The 15,784-nt window shown below is 41.4% G+C and overlaps 1 protein-coding gene across 2 annotated transcripts in view; it reads right to left on the bottom strand.

Moving 5' to 3' along the window:
- HCK (HCK proto-oncogene, Src family tyrosine kinase) overlaps positions 1-8,241 on the bottom strand; it is a 43,001-nt gene extending 34,760 nt beyond the window's left edge. The window contains exons 1-3 of one of the 2 annotated variants that reach the window (XM_040435109.1): positions 8,185-8,241; positions 8,033-8,076; positions 3,014-3,239 (exon numbers count right to left, since the gene is read on the bottom strand). In XM_040435109.1, coding sequence (XP_040291043.1) covers positions 3,014-3,127 — 114 coding nt within the window. In that variant the 5' untranslated portion in view covers positions 3,128-3,239; positions 8,033-8,076; positions 8,185-8,241. Of the gene's footprint in view, positions 1-3,013; positions 3,240-8,032; positions 8,104-8,184 lie in introns of those variants that run through there. The other variant, XM_040435108.1, reaches the window with a different exon arrangement.
- Between the last annotated feature and the right edge of the window lie 7,543 nt (positions 8,242-15,784).

Below are 15,784 nucleotides of genomic sequence, written 5' to 3'. Positions count from 1 at the left end.
TTTGGGGTAGATACATAATTAACTTCCTTTTTTTTTGTGTGTTTTGAAAAAAAATTATTTTATTGATACCATTGTGGGGTACATGGAACTTATTAAATTGTTTATTTTTTTGAGATGGGAATATGTCGTTCACCGGGTGGGTTAAATACCGTAACTTATTTTCATTAAATGGTTTGTGACAAATGTGTCAGTATTAGAGATGAGCGAATTTCATGTTATATTACCACGGACCATAAAGAAATTCTATAGCAGAATGCATATCGGAATGCCTTTAGAGGCATTCCGTTATTCATTCCGTCATAATAGAAATCTATGGCCTGCATAACGGATCCGTCCCGTTTCTGTTATGCAGGAGAGGACTCCCCTGCATAACGGAAACGGGACAGATTCGTTATGCAGGCCATAGACTTCTATTATGACGGAATGAATAACGGAATGCCTCTAAAGGCATTCCGATATGCATTCTGTTATAGAATTTCTTTATGGTCCGTGGTAACGGAATCCATAACGCAATTCTGCTTTTACCACCAAACGAAACGTGAACAAATTTCAAAATATGAAATTCGCTAATCTCTAGTCAGTATCATATGTGTGCATGTGTGTTTTTATATAAACTTTATTAACCTTAAATTCTACATTTTTTTTGTCCTATAATGGAACATCAGAATGCGATCACTTTTAGAATGCACTGGGATGCCTTGTATATAAGTGCATTATAGTCTAATCACTATAAGGCCTCATACACGACCGTATGTATTTTGCGGTCCGCAAAAAATACGGATGACGTCCATGTGCATTTCGTATTTTGCGGAACGGAACAGCTGGCCCCTAATAGAACAGTACTATCCTTGTCCATAATGCGGACAATAATAGGACATTTTTTTTTTTTTTTTGCGGAACGAAAATACGGTAACTTCCATTTTTTTTTGCGGACCCATTGAAATAAATGGTTCCGTATAAAAGAAACCGGAACGGACACGGAAAGAAAATACATCCGTGTGCATGAGCCCTTAGGCTGTAATTGCAGTGCTTGGTTATCTCTGGCAGTCCCACAGAGTTGAATCCGAGTCCGCTGCTCTATTCAAAACACAGGGGTCCCCGTTCTAGTGAATGGTGAGGGTCCCAGCAGCCAGACCTCTGCTAGTCAAACACTTATGCCCTATCCTACTGACAGGGGATAAGTTGTCATGGAATAAACCCCTTTAATTTGATTAATCACTTAACCCTAATACTGTATATCTAGTTACTGTGCATACAGTGTAATACACTAAATATCTAGTTATAGTGTTTACTGTGTAATAATATAGTAGAGATCTACATATAATGTATATAGTAAAAGAACATTGTAGTGTAATAATTTACTGTATATCTACTTATTGTGTACACTAAATATCTAGTTATAACATGTATACAGTATAATGATATATTAAATAGCTAGTTGTGGCAAACTCCATGCATACAGTATAAAAATATATTAAATATTTACTTATGGCATTTACAGTTTAATAATATATCTAGTTCTAGCATATACAGTGTGATATACCATAAATCTAGTTCTAGCATATACCATATAATAATGCTTCATATCTAGTTATACAATACACTGTAATAGTACGCCATATATCAAGTTATTGCATTTACAACTTAATAATGTAGCATATTTCTAGTTACAGCTTATATAGTGTAATATGCTATTTAGCTATACCGTAAGCCAAGAATACAGTCTAATTATTCATTATATATCTAGTCATACAATACACCAAATATAGAGTGTAATTATATATTTATATCTATTTATACCATACACCAAGAATACAGTAGAATTATATATTCTATATCTAGTTATACTATACTCCATGTATACAGTGTAATAATAAATATCTAGTCATAGTTTATACAATGTAATAATACAGTATATAACTAAGTATAGTGTATACAGTGTAGTAATACAGTATATATATATAGTTCTAGCATATACAGTGTAATACAGTATATATCTAGTTGTAGAATATACAGTGTAATAATACAGCATATATCTAGTTATCGCCTATACAGTGTAATAATACAGTATAACTAGGCATAGATTATACAGTGTAATAATACAGTATATATCTAGGTATAGTGTATACAGTGTAATAATACAGAATATATCTAGATATAGTGTATATAGAGTAATACAGTACATAAGTATAGCGTATACAGTGTAATGATACAGTATATACCGTAACTAGTTAGAGTATACAGTTTAATCTAAGGTATATATCTAGATGTAAAAACACAAATGCAATAGCACTCTGCAACCAGCGCTCTGCCCTGCCTCTATGCTGGATGTTGAATATATATATATCTAGATGTAATGCATACAGCGTAATAATACAGTATATATCTAGGTATAGTCTATACAGTGTAATACAGTATATATCTAGGTATAGTGTACACAGTGTAATAATACAGTATATATCTAGGTATAGTCTATACAGTGTAATACAGTATATATCTAGGTATAGTGTACACAGTGTAATAATACAGTATATATCTAGGTATAGTGTACACAGTGTAATACAGTATACATAGTTCTAGCATGTACAGTGTAATACAGCATATATCTAGTTATCGCCTATACAGTGTAATAATACAGTATATAACTAGGTATAGTGTATACAGTGTAATAATACAGTATATAACTAGGTATAGATTATACAGTGTAATTATACAGTATATAACTAGGTATAGTGTATACAGTGTAATAATTCAGTATATAACTAGGTATAGTGTATACAGTGTAATAATACAGTATATAACTAGGTATAGATTATACAGTGTAATTATACAGTATATAACTAGGTATAGTGTATACAGTGTAATAATACAGTATATAACTAGGTATAGTGTATACAGTGTAATAGTATCTCGAGGTATAGTGTATACAGTATAATACAGTAAATATCTAGTTATAGTGTATACAGTATAATAATACAGTAAATATCTAGTTTGTGTAATATTATGTACTCACTGCTCCATTGGGAGATGTGGGATCTTTGACATAATGCCCAGGTTCTGTCTTGGGTATGACTTCCCATGTTTTGACTGGCACACTTGCAGATGATTTGGACTTTATGCAGCCCATGCTGATAGCACCGTTGATGGTCCAAGATAAAGTGAGTGCAGGGAAGAGGTGATGGCTGCAGCGCCAAAGACGACTATTCGCCAAACCACTAATGGTTCCAATTCATGTTTCCCTAGAAGGAATGAATAGGATGTGGCAAGAGTCAACAGCACAGGTCAAAAGTGACACCTTGTTGGAATGGCTGAATGCTCGAGTGTATGTAACTTCTCTTTTCAAGAGCTGCATTTACATGAAATGAGCTTCCTTCTATAAATGCGGAACTGACGGGTGAGGGACAACTCCAGACAGCACAAAATACATCACTTAAAGGGCCACTTCCCCAAAATGAATACAAATCCTTGCTTTATCTCCTGATGTCAAAACTTCAATGTGACCATTAATCAAGTATGTTTCTGAACCTGGAAAAGTTGACAGCACCGTTATAGCTCTGACAGCTACTGTCACCAAGCGCACCTGGAGTCCTGAACACCAATGGCTACCAACAGATCTACCACAAGGAGGATCCTCCGGTGGGCCCAGTCTCTGGTGCCATAGTGGACCCCAAAGGTCCAAGAGAAAAATCCTATTTGGAGCTGTCTTCAGAACTAAACATTTGCCACAAGTATTCCGTTTACCTGGGATCCTGCAAACCAATGGACAAACCTTACTGGACAACGTGAACAGCAATGGCAGCAAGTACAGCTACCATAGGGATGATCGCCCAAGTTCCCCAGGGTCCTGAACAGCAGTGGTTGTGTATCAATTATCAGGGGTCTGATGGCCTGTTTAACTTCTTAAGCCTCATTCACACGTCAGTGTTTCACGGACAGCACACGTCCCCATTAATTTTAATGTGTGTATTCAGACATCCGTGTTTTAGCACGGTCCGTGGATCAGTGTTTTTAGCACGGATGCATGCTCTATTTTGTCCGTGTTCATGGATCCATCACGTCCATTATAGTCTATGGGTCTGTGAAAACCATAGATGCAACACGGACAGCAAAAAACGGACACACGGACCCAACACGGATCCTTCACAGATGCATCACTGACCACCTGCTCACGGATTTCCGCACGGACACGGACGTGTTAATGAGGCTTTAAAGGGGTTGTCCAGCCCCCAAACCAAAATGAATTACCATCAAGCACCATGTAAAATAAAGAGAAGAAATCACTCACCTCTTGAAACCTGTACTATTCCATCACCAAGGGCCCTAATTCTTGCTGCTTCCAGTCCCTGCTGGATCGGAAGTATGACGCCCCTGTACATGGTCATGTGCACCGCTGCAGCCATTCATTCTTCGAGCGGCACATGAACAGCAGGGATAGGAACTACTTTTAAAAAGGGAGTGGCTATTTTCTTTCATTTACAAACATTCCCAGCTGTTATTTTGGGAACACCCCATGAACACATAAATACATAATGCATGTTATTAGATATAGCTTTTTTTTACTTAGTTGAGCAGTGGGCATTTATGGGTTGTGTTAGTATAGTGGGACCGCGCTGGTCCTCATTCACACACAGAGCGTTTTTCCACGAATGCAGGTATTCACTTTACTTGGCCCAAGACAGACACCCTTCAGTTGAATCGCAGTGTGCTTCTACGCAGATTGAATCTCAGCATATCTATGCTGGATCGTCGTAGGCTCCTCTGCAAGATGTCATAAACCGCACAATAGTGAGAGTACCTCCGGCACAATTAAAATCCTGCTTTATTATACTCACAGAAGTAAAATGGTTTAACAGCATATCAATATAGCAATATTCTTTCCGCACAGCCCGACCCGGGTTTCACATATAGCTTCGCCAGGGGCGAGAATCTACCACGCCTAGGGTAGGCGGATATTTATCCCCCTTCCTCCCACATGGCACAGCTGATAATTATATTGCCCATCCAATTGCACAAAGGATTTCTCCAAAATGCTCATATTCCAAATAAAACACTTAAAACACTAATAAAAACACATTCCATTCATCTTACATAAATCCACATACAGATTATCGCAGTTATATCATTTTTTCATGCTGACTCTTCCTATTGGGAATTGTATTACAAACACGGCTAGGTCAACCAATGACTGACTACCAAGTGCTTCATTCATGAATTCCCACGTCTAGGTATGTTCCCTCCCCCTGCTGGACAATTTGTTACTATACACTTTCATTGCTCCGGCGCACTACAATGCCAATATTCCAAATGCATTCAAACTAATCAGGGCTTAAGGTCGAATTCAATATTCATCCCTTTAGGTTGAAGGGTACTTAGTTTGTATTCAATATGTGAGAGAGAATCTAAATCGCACATCCCCATTACTATGCTTTTGATATAACAACAGTTTTAAATTTCAGCATGATAAAACATGGCTGCCCAGTGCAGCACAGTGCCGCGCCAAAGTTAGAGTAGATCCCCACTTAAAGAGGCAACCTTGTCGCGGTAAGTGGGCCTATGCTCTTTGATCAAACTGTATACTAATGCCTCCTAATAGTGCATAGCAATAGATTGATAATAGTGCTGTATAGCCATGTTTTATCATGCTGAAATTTAAAACTGTTGTTATATCAAAAGCATAGTAATGAGGATGTGCGATTTAGATTCTCTCTCACATATTGAGTACTTAGTTTGCATATCCATTCAATCTCTCTTCTGTTTATTTGCATGACTGGGTCCCCACCCCGCCAATGGGGTTTAACCAGTTCCACTTCCACGAATTTCAAACCCCTGGGGCTCTTTTCAGGTTGCTCTTTAAAATGCATAGAAACACTATGTGTAGTTAGACCTTTTTTGATGTTACGATTGTGCTCCTGTATTCCAACTTCCAGTTTCCTGAGGGTCCTTCCTACGTACTGGAGGCCACAAGGGCACTCCAGTTCGTATATCACCCCCTCATTCTTACAGGACAGACCCCCTTTCACTTTGAACTCTTGTCCACTTACTGTGGACTTTACTACCCCCACATGCTGCGTTCTCTCTTTCAAGATTCTGTTTTTGCAGCCTATACAAAAGCCGCACCATGTGAACTTCTGCGTATCGTTTTTTTGGGGGACAGTCGAGATTGCGCTGTGTACTAGGCATGTGTTCAAATTAGGGGCCTTCTTAAATATGATTTCTGGCCTCCTAGGTATCTCTTTCCCCAGAATGGGGTCGTTCTTCAGTGTTGCCCAATTTCTTTTAAGCGCATTTTTCAAGAACCCTGCATTGGCATTGTATTGCGTCATGAACATGAAACGGAAATCCCTCTCCTTCTTATTCTTTTTTCCACATTCACCCTCTGTTTTACAGACCTCAAAATTATTTCGGCACTCTTCCAACTCCTCCTCCTCATATCCCTTTTCCACAAACCTTTCTTTAATCACTTTACTCTGCTTCCTGTAATCTTCTATTTTTGTACAGTTACGTGCTATTCTTTTAAACTGCCCTTTTGGAATATTATTTAGCCATACACCATAATGGCAACCAGTCCTATCAATATATGCATTCACGTCTCGTAGTCAACTTTCCATTTTCCAAAGAAATACAGAGATCTAGGAAATTAACCTCCACATTGCTTCTATTACTGGTAAAGAACAAATTCCAGTTGTTCTCATTCAAATTCTGGATGAGTGTTTCCAGCCCCCTTTTTTCTCCCACCCAGATTAAAAGGCATTTGTCGATGAATATCCTCCATACCCGCAATTCACCTCCATAAATTTTCTTTCCTAGTATCGGGGTAATGTTCTCCTCCTCCCATGCTCCCATAAAAATGTTTGCGAAACTGGGTGCGAATTTCGCACCCATCGCCGTTCCGCTGCATTGGACATAGAAGTTACCATCAAACCAGAAATAGTTGTGGTCTAGACAGTACTCTACGGACCTCAAGATAAATGCACCTTGTGTGTCTGTCATTAGTGGGTCTTTCAGCACCTTTAGTGGGTCTTGCAGAGGAGCCTACGACGATCCAGCATAGATATGCTGGGATTCAATCTGCGTAGAAGTACACTGCGATTCAACTGAAGGGTGTCTGTCTTGGGCCAAATAAAGTGAATACCTGCATTCGTGGAAAAACGCTCTGTGTGTGAATGAGGAGCAGCGCGGTCCCACTATACTAACATTTTACATTTGTGAAGAACCCACTTCATGTCGGGAGACCAGCAGTGCAAGTACCATTGAAACCTAGTGACTCATTTTATCTTATTTTATGGCATTTATGGATTAATGAGTTAAAATATCATAGATATGGACATAAAATTATAATAAAGATAACACCATAATAACAACTGTAACCAGCCTGCTTGCTGAAGTTGTTTTTTCCAACATAACACACAGAGTAAAAACGCACTGAAAAGAATATGTAAACAGCAGCCAAAAAGGATCATTGTACACAAACTAAAGTTTCCCATTTGCTGACTATAGAGTCTATAGTAGAGCCTCTTGTATCCTATAGAGCTGCACTTAGACTCCATAGCTGGTCATAAACACACCATAACTGCTGTAGCCATTCATCCCATTAATCATGGACTGGGCTGGACTATTAATTCCAACATGCTTGAACACACGTATAGGTAACTTCAATTTCCCACTGTAATGGACAGGACAAACACAGGAAGGGTTATGTAAGGCTACCTGTACACGTTGCAGATTACGCTTTGCTGTTTTCTCTCCGTGTGGAAACTGACCTGCCGTACAGATTTTTTTATCTTTTGTGCAGAATTAAGCCTTTTTAATGGTGACATCTGTGGCAAAACGACGTAAAACCACACCAAAAACGCAAGTAACATATGCGTGTTTTGGTGCGGAAACACAAAAGAAATCCTCATGGAAATCTGTGCGGATTTTCTGATTGTAAACCTGCACCTAACGCACTGCTCCACTAGCTCACTTCCACAGTGCCCACAACCTGACTAGTCAGTCATGAGGCAAGCAAGACGGCATGGGACCTGAGACTTACCTTAGAACTTAGAGGTGGTGTAACATCTAAGCCAGTACACAACACTACATGAGGAAAAGAGAAACCAGAGATGAGATATCAGCAGGAAACATAAAGCTGTAAATACATAACCACTGAACCCAGTGTCATGGTTAGCTAGTCCTCCTACTTACCCGCCTTCAACATCTTACTCTTAAAATATATCATATAGTCATCTAATAATTCAAAATCATCTTGTGTCCTCATGCAATTCCATGCAGATTTGTTCATCGTGAGCTTCCTAATTCACAAACAGAATGAGGATTAATACACTGCTCAAAAAAATAAAGGGAACACAAAAATAACACATCCTAGATCTGAATTAATTAAATATTCTTCTGAAATACTTTGTTCTTTACATAGTTGAATGTGCTGACAACAAAATCACACAAAAATTAAAAAATGGAAATCAAATTTTTCATCCCATGGAGGTCTGGATTTGGAGTCACACTCAAAATTAAAGTGGAAAAACATACTACAGGCTGATCCAACTTTGATGCAATGTCATTAAAACAAGTCAAAATGAGGCTCAGTAGTGTGTGTGGCCTCCACGTGCCTGTATGACCTCCCTACAACGCCTGTGCATGCTCCTGATTAGGTGGCAGACGGTCTCCTGAGGGATCTCCTCTCAGACCTGGACTAAAGCATCTGCCAACTCCTGGACAGTCTGTGGTGCAACGTGACGTTGGTGGATAGAGCGAGACATGATGTCCCAGATGTGCTCAATTGGATTAAGGTCTGGGGAACGGGCGGGCCAGTCCATAGCATCAATGCCTTCGTCTTGCAGGAACTGCTGACACACTCCAGCCACATGAGGTCTAGCATTGTCTTGCATTAGGAGGAACCCAGGGCCAACTGCACCAGCATATGGTCTCACAAGGGGTCTGAGGATCTCATCTCGGTACCTAATGGCAGTCAGGCTACCTCTGGCGAGCACATGGAGGGCTGTGCGGCCCTCCAAAGAAATGCCACCCCTCACCATTACTGACCCAATGCCAAACCGGTCATGCTGGAGGATGTTGCAGGCAGCAGAATGTTCTCCATGGCGTCTCCAGACTCTGTCACGTCTGTCACATGTGCTCAGTGTGAACCTGCTTTCATCTGTGAAGAGCACAGGGCGCCAGTGGCGAATTTGCCAATTTTTTGTGTTCTCTGGCAAATGCCAAACGTCCTGCACGGTGTTGGGCTGTAAGCACAACCCCCACCTGTGGACGTTGGGCCCTCATAGATTCTGTTTCTGACCGTTTGAGCAGACACATGCACATTTGTGGCCTGCTGGAGGTCATTTTGCAGGACTCTGGCAGTGCTCCTCCTGTTCCTCCTTGCACAAAGGCGGAGGTAGCGGTCCTGCTGCTGGGTTGTTGCCCTCCTACGGCCTCCTCCACGTCTCCTGATGTACTGGCCTGTCTCCTGGTAGCGCCTCCATGCTCTGGACACTACGCTGACAGACACAGCAAACCTTCTTGCCACAGCTCGCATTGATGTGCCATCCTGGATAAGCTGCACTACCTGAGCCACTTGTGTGGGTTGTAGACTCCGTCTCATGCTACCACTAGAGTGAAAGCACCGCCAGCATTCAAAAGTGACCAAAACATCAGCCAGGAAGCATAGGAACTGAGAATTGGTCTGTGGTCACCACCTGCAGAACCACTCCTTTATTGGGGGTGTCTTGCTAATTGCCTATAATTTCCACCTGTTGTCTATCCCATTTGCACAACAGCATGTGAAATTGATTGTCACTCAGTGTTGCTTCCTAAGTGGACAGTTTGATTTCACAGAAGTGTGATTGACTTGGAGTTACATTGTGTTGTTTAAGTGTTCCCTTTATTTTTTTGAGCAGTGTAGTTTCTATACTACTGCCTCCTATGTACAAGAATATAACTTATATAATAATGCCCTCTATATCCAAGAATATAACATCTATAATTCTGCCATGGCCACCTACATACAAGAATATACAGTGCTATACTACAGTAAAAATGCCCCTCTATACAAGGATAACTACTACAATACCATTCACTATGTACATGAATATACACGGAACAAAAATATTAACGCAACACTTTCGGTTTTGCTCCCATTTTGCATGAGCTGAACTCAAAGATCTGAAACATTTTCTACATACACAAAAGACCCATTACTCTCAAATACTGTTCACAAATCTGTCTAAATCTCTGAGTGAGCACTTCTCCCTTTGCCGAGATAATCTATACCACCTCACAGGTGTGGCATATCGAGGTACAGATTAGACAGCATGAATAATGCACAGGTGTGCCTTAGACTGCCCACAATAAAAGCCCACTCTGAAATGTGCAGTTTGATCACACAGCACAATGCTACAGATGTCGCAATGTTTGAGGGAGCGTGCAATTGGCATGCTGACTGCAGGAATGTCTACCAGAGCTGTTGCCCATGCAATGAATGTTCATTGCTCTACCATAAGCCGTCTCCTAAGGCGTTTCAGAGAATTCGGCAGTACATCCAACCGGCCTCACAACCGCAGACCACGTGTAACCACACCAGCCCGGGACCTCCACATCCAGCATGTTCACCTCCATGATCGTCTGAGACCAGCCACCCGGACAGCTGCAGCAACAATCGGTTTCCATAACCAAAGAATTTCTGCACAAACTGTCAGAAACCGTCTCAGGGAAACTCATCTTCATACTCGTCGTCCTCATCGGGGTCTGGACCTGACTACAGTTCGTCGTCGTAACCGACTTGAGTGGGCAAATGCTCACATTCAATGGCGTCTGGCACGTTGGAGAGGCGTTCTGTTCACGGATGAGTCCCGGTTTTCACTATTCAGGGCAGATGGCAGACAGCGTGTGTGGCGTTGTGTGGGTGAGTGGTTTGCTGACGTCAACGTTGTGGATCGAGTGGCCCATGGTGGCGGTGGGGTTATGGTATGGGCAGGCGTATGTTATGGACAACAACCACAGGTGCATTTTATTGATGGCATTTTGAATACAAAGGGATACCGTGACGAGATCCTGAGGCCCATTGTTGTGCCATTCATCCACGATGATCACCTCATGTTGCAGCATGATAATGCACGGCCCCATATTGCAAGGATCTGTACACAATTCCTGGAAGCTGAAAACATCCCAGTTCTTGCATGGCCAGCATACTCACCAGACACGTCACCTATTGAGCATGTTTGGGACGCTCTGGATCGGCGTATACGACAGCGTGTTCCACAATCAACAACCTGATCAACTCTATGTGACGGAGATGTGTTGCACTGCGTGAGGCAAATGGTGGCCACACCAGATACTGACTGGTTTTCTGACCCACCCCCCAGTAAGGTTAAACTGTGCACATTTCAGAGTGTCCTTTTATTGTGGGCAGTCTAAGGCACACCTGTGCAATATTCATGCTGTCTAATCAGCACCTTGATATGCCACACCTGGGAGGTGGGATGGATTATCTTGGCAAAGGAGAAGTGCTCACTAGCACAGATTTAGACAGATTTGTGAACAATATTTGAGAGTAATGGATCTTTTGTGTATGTAGAAAATGTTTCAGAACTTTGAGTTCAGCTCATGCAAAATGGGAGCAAAACCAAAAGTGTGACACTGTGAGTTATATTTTTGTTCAGTGTAAGTACTATAGTAGTGGCCCCTATGTACAAGAATATAACTCCCATAATACTGATTCTATGTATAAGAATAAAACTACTATAATACTGCCCCTATGTACACTAATATATCTACTATAACACTGCCCCCTATATACAAGAATATAACTTCTATAATAATGCCCTCTATGTACAAGAATATAATATCTACAGTATAATACTGCTGCCTATGTACAAGAATATAATACAGTAAATATGGCCCTATAGACAAGGATAACTACTACAATACTGCTCCCAAAGTACATGGATATATCTACTATAATACTGCCCCCTATATACAAGAATATAAGTAGTATAATACTGCCACTATGCAGTGGCTTAAAGGGGTTGTCCGAGTTATTGGAAAAAAAAGATATAGCACTGTAAATCTGATGGTCAGCGTTATATATAACTAAGCTAAGCAAGTTTTAGGCAAAAAAATATCTATTTCCTCATTTCTCTGGTTCTCTTCTGGCCCTTTGTTTACTTGCAATAAAAACAATCTCTGCCCCCCCCCCCCCCCCCCCCCCTGCTCTGCAAAGGGAGTGAATAAGTCAGCCCTGAGTGACATATCTGCCTGCTGGGAGACTGAGCAGCATGTTGTATGTGTAGAACTACAAGTCCCAGCTGTATAATGACACTGCTAAGTGAATACAAGTGCTGCCCTGAGTGACATGTCTGCCTGCTGGGAGACTCAGCAGCATGTTGTATGTATAGAACTACAAGTCCCAGCTGTATAATGACACTGCTAAGGGAGTGAATACAAGAGCTTCCCTGAGTGACATGTCTGCCTGCTGGGAGACTCAGCAGCATGTTGTATGTGTAGGACTACAAGTCCCAGCTGTATAATATTTGTTCAAAGTCCCTTTTAGAGACCCTCGGGATAATTTATATGAATACATCAAGGGTCTAGCAAGACCTTAAATCCCTGTAGGGGTCCCTAACTAATGTTAAAATTTTTTACTTTATTATTTATTTGAAAAACACACACAACAGAAAGAAAAATTATTAAAATTGTCAGTGTCGCAGTATAATCTGGGGTATTGTCGGAATGGTGTGGTTGCTTTCACAGGGTGTGATTGTTGCACGGTAATTTTGTACGGTTCCCTTTAAACCTCATTCCACCACTTAATGCCAGATAGTGTTCACACTGGCAATTGTTGGACAAATTTGTGACAGTGGGTCAAGGATGCACTGGTGACAATCTCTCTGCCACCAATTGTATCTATAGCTGGTCACTATATACAGGGTTGCCTGCAGCTAACCTTGTTACTATTTGCTACTTGTAGCTGTTTGTATATCTATGAGAGCTGCATTAATTCACCAGTCACCTTGTCCTCTGTCTGCCCTCGTTTCTGAACTCTATCAGCACTAGGCTGCATCCTCTTTAGCTGTTCTCATGGGCGGTATGTGTGACCACTACAATCAACACTCCTGTAAGCTCACAATCTATCCTGGTATACTCGGCTGCTCATCCGCAGCATATCACAATGTTTGCCCTGTACCTGCTCACTGTTTAAAAATCTCGCTCTATACCACCCCTCCCGACATGTTTCGCCACACACTGTGGCTTCGTCAGGGGATGCGGGGTATATGAGCGCGCGCGCTTCATAGGACCTTCTCTTGTACTTCTCCAGATCCCGCCCAGGTATCGGAGCCAACCCCCGACGACCAATCACAGTCGCTTCCACCACCACACCCCCCGCTTTCCGGCCAAGTCGATACACTGACGCCACATCCTGTACGCCTCCCTATGCCGCCTCGTCATCTCCACCTCAGGTAAACATAACGTGGGGCATGAATGGAGGGACGCCTCCGTTCTATCTCAGATGGTTAGATCGTCACTAGTCTCCTCCCCCCTATTTTGAAACAATCCCCCTGCCCTCAAGGTCAGATATTAACCTATTCCTTGCCTCCCATACATGTGATCAATACACTCTGTGTATGGTTGTACACCGTTTGTCTGCATATGGAACGGCAGTTATAATTTTGTTTATCTGCACATCATTGTCACTCCAAACCATTAGTGGATAGCATAATACTATAAAATTAATTATAGTAGTATACAACACATACACAATGCGTCCACCATGCTTTACATCACCAATGACAGGAATTTATTCAAGTACCAAAGTTACCAATAGGTGATTCCACCATATTCTATACTAAACCACTACACCACAACGTGGTATTTATCGCTGGGGAATTGTAACTCAGACAGGCAGCTTGTTTAATCACTGTTAATTATTCATTATTCAACAGAGATGTCCTGATCAGTACAATCCTTTTGTTCTTTTACTACGCTTTGTTATTCATCACTGATAATGGAACATGTAGTGGATTGCTTCTCCATAATATTACACATACAGTGGGGGAAATAATTATTTGACCCCTCACTGATTTTGTAAGTTTGTCCAATGACAAAGAAATGAAAAGTCTCAGAACAGTATCATTTCAATGGTAGGTTTATTGTAACAGTGGCAGATAGCACATCAAAAGGAAACTCGAAAAAATAACTTTAAATAAAAGATAGCAACTGATTTGCATTTCATTGAGTGAAATAAGTATTTGAACCCTCTAACAAAAAAAGACTTAATACTTGGTGGAAAAACCCTTGTTTGCAAGCACAGAGGTCAAACGTTTCTTGTAATTGATGACCAAGTTTGCGCACATTTTAGGAGGAATGTTGGTCCACTCCTCTTTGCAGATCATCTCTAAATCCCTAAGGTTTCGAGGCTGTCTCTGTGCAACTCTGAGCTTGAGCTCCCTCCATAGGTTTTCGATTGGATTAAGGTCCGGAGACTGACTAGGCCACTCCATGACCTTAATGTGCTTCTTCTTGAGCCACTCCTTTGTTGCCTTTGCTGTATGTTTTGGGTCATTGTCGTGCTGGAACACCCATCCACGACCCATTTTCAGTTTCCTGGCAGAGGGAAGGAGGTTGTCGCTCAGGATTTCACGATACATGGCTCCGTCCATTTTCCCGTTTATGCGAATAAGTTGTCCTGTGCCCTTAGCAGAAAAACACCCCCAAAGCAAAATGTTTCCACCCCCATGCTTGACGGTGGGGACGGTGTTTTGGGGGTCATAGGCAGCATTTTTCTTCCTCCAAACACAGCGAGTTGAGTTAATGCCAAAGAGCTCTATTTTGGTCTCATCAGACCACAGCACCTTCTCCCAGTCACTCTCTGAATCATTCAGGTGTTCATTGGCAAACTTCAGACGGGCCTGCACATGTGCCTTCCTGAGCAGGGGGACCTTGCGAGCCCTGCAGGATTTTAATCCATTGCGGTGTAATGTGTTTCCAATGGTTTTCTTGGTGACTGTGGTCCCTGCTAATTTGAGGTCATTAACTAACTCCTCCCGTGTAGTTCTAGGATGCTTTTTCACCTTTCTCAGAACCATTGACACCCCACGAGGTGAGATCTTGTGTGGAGCCCCAGAGCGAGGTCGATTGATGGTCATTTTGTGCTCCTTCCATTTTCGAACAATCGCACCAACAGTTGTCACCTTCTCTCCCAGCTTCTTGCTAATGGTTTTGTAGCCCATTCCAGCCTTGTGCAGGTCTACAATTTTGTCTCTGACATCCTTGGACAGCTCTTTGGTCTTTCCCATGTTGGAGAGTTTGGAGTCTGCTTGATTGATTGATTCTGTGGACAGGTGTCTTTTATACAGGTGACTAGTTAAGACAGGTGTCCTTAATGAGGGTGACTAATTGAGTAGAAGTGTCTAACCACTCTGTGGGAGCCAGAACTCTTAACCCCTTAAGGACCGGGCTCATTTTCACCTTAAGGACCAGGCCATTTTTTGCAAATCTGACCAGTGTCACTTTAAGTGCTCATAACTTTAAAACGCTTTGACTTATCCAGGCCGTTCTGAGATTGTTTTTTCGTCACATATTGTACTTCATGACACTGGTAAAATGAAGTCAAAAAAATTATTTTTTTTGCACAAAAAAATACCTAATTTACCAAAAATTTGGAAAAATTTGAAAAATTTCAAAGTTTCAGTTTCTCTACTTCTGTAATACATAGTAATACCCCCAAAAATTGTGATGACTTTACATTCCCCATATGTCTACTTCATGTTTGAATTGTTTTGGGAATGATATTTTA

Source organism: Bufo bufo, chromosome 6, assembly GCF_905171765.1.
Source record: "Bufo bufo chromosome 6, aBufBuf1.1, whole genome shotgun sequence".
NCBI classification, from domain to species: Eukaryota; Metazoa; Chordata; class Amphibia; order Anura; family Bufonidae; genus Bufo; species Bufo bufo.
This window is presented reverse-complemented; position numbering and strand designations above follow the sequence as displayed.